Consider the following 3317-nt stretch of genomic DNA (forward strand, 5'->3'; position numbering starts at 1 on the left):
GCGTTGTTGGGGTGTACGTACACCTCGAGGCTTCGGGTGTACGTGCACCTCTGCTGCTCCATTTGGTCGGTTTTTCGCCGTTTTTTGAATTCTTTTTTTCATTTAATTAATTCTATTTCAATTTATTTCACATTTTATCTTTTTTAATTCCATTTTTATTCCTTTTATGCTCTTTTTTCCCTTTTTTTCGCTGCAGACGTCTGCGGCTCCACAGGGCGGCCGAGGAAATGCGAAGGGCCACTCCTTCTCAACATGTATAAACAAACCACTTGATTAATTAAATTAATTAATTAATTAATTAATTAATTAATTAATTTAATTAATTAATTAATTAATTAATTATAATATTGGAACAAATAAAGATAAATAAATAGATCAATGCTTCGCGCATTTGCTGCGCAATGGGCAAAAAATAAATTCCATTTAAAGCTGCTGCTGCTCTTTTATCTCTTTTTGCCTTTTCTGATTCTTTTAATTCAAATAAAAGAAGACAAATTAAAAGTTCTCTTTTTGCCTTTTCTGATTCTTTTAATTTCAATAGAAGAAGACAAATTAAAAGCCCCTCAAGTAGTCCTCAGGGGCCCCTTCAATGAGTTCTCAGGGGCCCCCAGGGGGCCCCTGAAGGGTCCTTAGTGACTCTTGTGGGGGCCCCACAGGGGGCCCCCCAAGGATGAAATAGGGGGGCCCCCAGTACCCACTGGGGGCCCCCTGAGACATATTCTTAGGCCCCTTAGGGCCTTTTGGAAAGCCCCTATTAATAGCTATTGGGGGCCCCCCAAGACCTCCTTGGGGGCCCCTCATGACCTCTTTGGGGGCCCCCCAAGAACTCCTAGGGGGCCCCCTAAGACCTCCTGGGGCCCCCAGGATCTGCTGCTGGGGGCCCCCGTAGGGGGCCCCCAGAGGGGCCCCACAAGGCTTGGATGGGCCCCTTGGGGCCTATTGGGGGCCCCTAAGACCTATTGGGGGGCCCCCCAAGACCTACTGAGAGCTGCTTGTGGGGGCCCCCTAGGGGGCCCCCCGGGACCCCATAGGACCCACTCAGGGGGCCCCCTCTACATCCCTAGAATCCCCTGGGGCCCCTCAGGGGCCCCCTAGGAGTTTCCGCGGCCCCTCAGGGGCCCCATGGGGGCCCCCTGGGGCCCCCCAGGGGCCCCCTGGGGCACCCCCGGGGGCCCCCTGGGGCCCCCCAGGGGCCCCCTGCGGGCCCCCTGGGGCCCCCCGGGGCCCTCTGGAGGGCCCCTGGGGGCCCCCTGGGGGCCCCCAAGAGGACTTGGGGGCCCCCCAAGGCCCCTTTGGGTTTGAATTGTTTTTTTGGCTTTTTTTAATTTCCTTTTTGTTTTGTCTTTATACCTTTTTGGATTTGATTTGCTCAAGCCGAGCCAGCCAAACAAGTTAACCAAATAAATAAATAAATAAATAAATAAATAAATAAATAAATAATAAATAAATAAATGAATAAATAAATAAATAAATAAATAAATAAATAAATAAATAAATAATAAAGTGCTTCAAGTGTCTCCTGTCTCTTCTCCCTCGAGGCCCAAAAAGAGGCTGAGGCCTCTTGCGATTGAGGTGTATGCTGAGCTTGCAAAGGCCCCCAAGATTTCTTCTTCTTCTTCTTGCTGCTGCTGCTGCTGCTGCTGCTGCTGCTGCTGCTGCTGTTGCTGCTGCTGCTGCTGCTGGTGCAGCTGCTGATGCTGGTAGTCGGGCTCGTGCGGCGAGAACGACAGCTGCTGCTGCTGCTGCTGCAGGTAGAGCTGCTGCTGCTGCTGCTGCTGCTGCAGGTAGAGCTGCTGCTGCTGCTGCTGCTGCAGCCGCTGGTTCTGCTGCGTGGCTGCTGCTGCGTAGGTCTGCTGCTGCTGCGGTGTCTGTACAGCTGGGCACTTGACAAACTTAATTGTCTCTACAGTGGAGGACCTTGACTGGAAATAGCTGCTGCTGCTGCTGCTGCTGCTGCTGCTGCTGCCTAGGCACTGGAAGGTGCTGGAGGCGCAGCAGGAGTCCGCCGCTGCTGCTGCTGCTGCTTCCTCAGCAGCAGCAGCAGCAGCAGCAGACTGGGCCAGCGGGTTGCCCCTGATCTCCCCAGAAGCCAGGGCCCGCGGCAGCAGCTGCTGCTTTATGTCTTTGCTGCTGCTGCTGATTTCGAAGCCAATAAAGCCATAAAGAAGTACCAAAAGGCAGCAGCAAACTGCACTTTGAAACAGCAGCGCAGACACGGAAGAAGATACCACGAAGCAAAACAAACCCAGGTTAAACACCCTGCAGCAGCAGCAGCAGCAGCAGCAGCAGCAGCAGCAGCAGCAGCAGCAGCAGCACACACGCGGTATCAGTCCAGCGGCAGCAGCAGCAGCAGCAGCAGCACACACGCGGTGTCAGTCCAGCGGCAGCAGCAGCAGCAGCAAGTGAAGTAGAAGAAAAGGTGTCGCAGCTGAGCAGCAGCGGCAGCAGCACGACAGCGCAGGCAGCAGCAGCAGCAGCTGCTGCTGCAGCCTAACAAGTAGCACCGACGAGTGCAGCAGCAGCACCATCTTCACAGCAGCAGCAGCAGCAGCAACGACAGCAGCAGCAGCAGCAAGAACAACAGCAGCAGCAGCAGCATCACCATACGAGCAGCAGCACCACCGCAACCACACCAGCAGCAGCAGCACCACGACCGCAGCAGCAGCAGCACCACCACAGCAGCAGCAGCACAGCAGCAGCACCACGACCACAGCTGCAGCACCACCACCACAGCAGCAGCAGCACCACCACAGCAGCAGCAGCACAGCAGCAGCACCACGACCACAGCAGCAGCACCACGACCACAGCAGCAGCACCACCACCACCACAGCAGCAGCACCACCACCACCACAGCAGCAGCAGCACCACCACAGCAGCAGCAGCAGCGCAGCAGCAGCAGCAGCAGCAGCAAACCTGAGAGCCGTTTGCTGCGCCTGGTCCATGGCCTTGACAGCAGCAGCAACACTGTGGGGCCCGCTGCCGCGCAGCGCCAGGCCGGGGCCCCACATGCTGCACAAAGTGGACAGCAGCAGCACCAGCAGCATGCAGCAAAGGGCCCCCCCAGTGGCCAGGATGTGCAGCAGCTGCAGCAAACGGTGGCCTCCCGGAGATCCTGCAGCGCAGCAGCAAACCCCGCAGCAGCCCGCTGCTGCTGCTGCTGCTGCTGCTGCTGCTGCTGCTGCTGCGGCGGCGGCGGGTGCGGGTGCGGTGCGCGCAGCGGCGTTGGTTGCGCCGGGAGGCGAGGCGGGGGAGGCTCCAGCTGCTGCAGCAGCGCAGCAGCAGCAGCAGCAGCAGCAGCAGCAGCAGCAGCAGCAGGA

At 56.6% G+C, this 3317-nt stretch overlaps 1 protein-coding gene across 1 annotated transcript; it reads right to left on the reverse strand.

Annotated features, from left to right (window-relative positions):
- Nucleotides 1–1508: 1508 nt before the first annotated feature.
- Nucleotides 1509–3008, reverse strand: ENH_00072220 (hypothetical protein, conserved; the record flags this gene model as incomplete). The annotated part of the gene is made up of 2 exons (XM_013577580.1): nt 1509–2259; nt 2914–3008. The coding sequence occupies 2 exons, from the start codon at nt 3006–3008 to the stop codon at nt 1509–1511; spliced, it is 846 nt and encodes a 281-aa protein (XP_013433034.1).
- Nucleotides 3009–3317: the final 309 nt, after the last annotated feature.

The sequence above is a fragment of the Eimeria necatrix genome, genomic scaffold (assembly GCF_000499385.1).
Source record: "Eimeria necatrix Houghton genomic scaffold, Enh_scaff709, whole genome shotgun sequence".
In the NCBI taxonomy this organism is placed as follows: domain Eukaryota; phylum Apicomplexa; class Conoidasida; order Eucoccidiorida; family Eimeriidae; genus Eimeria; species Eimeria necatrix.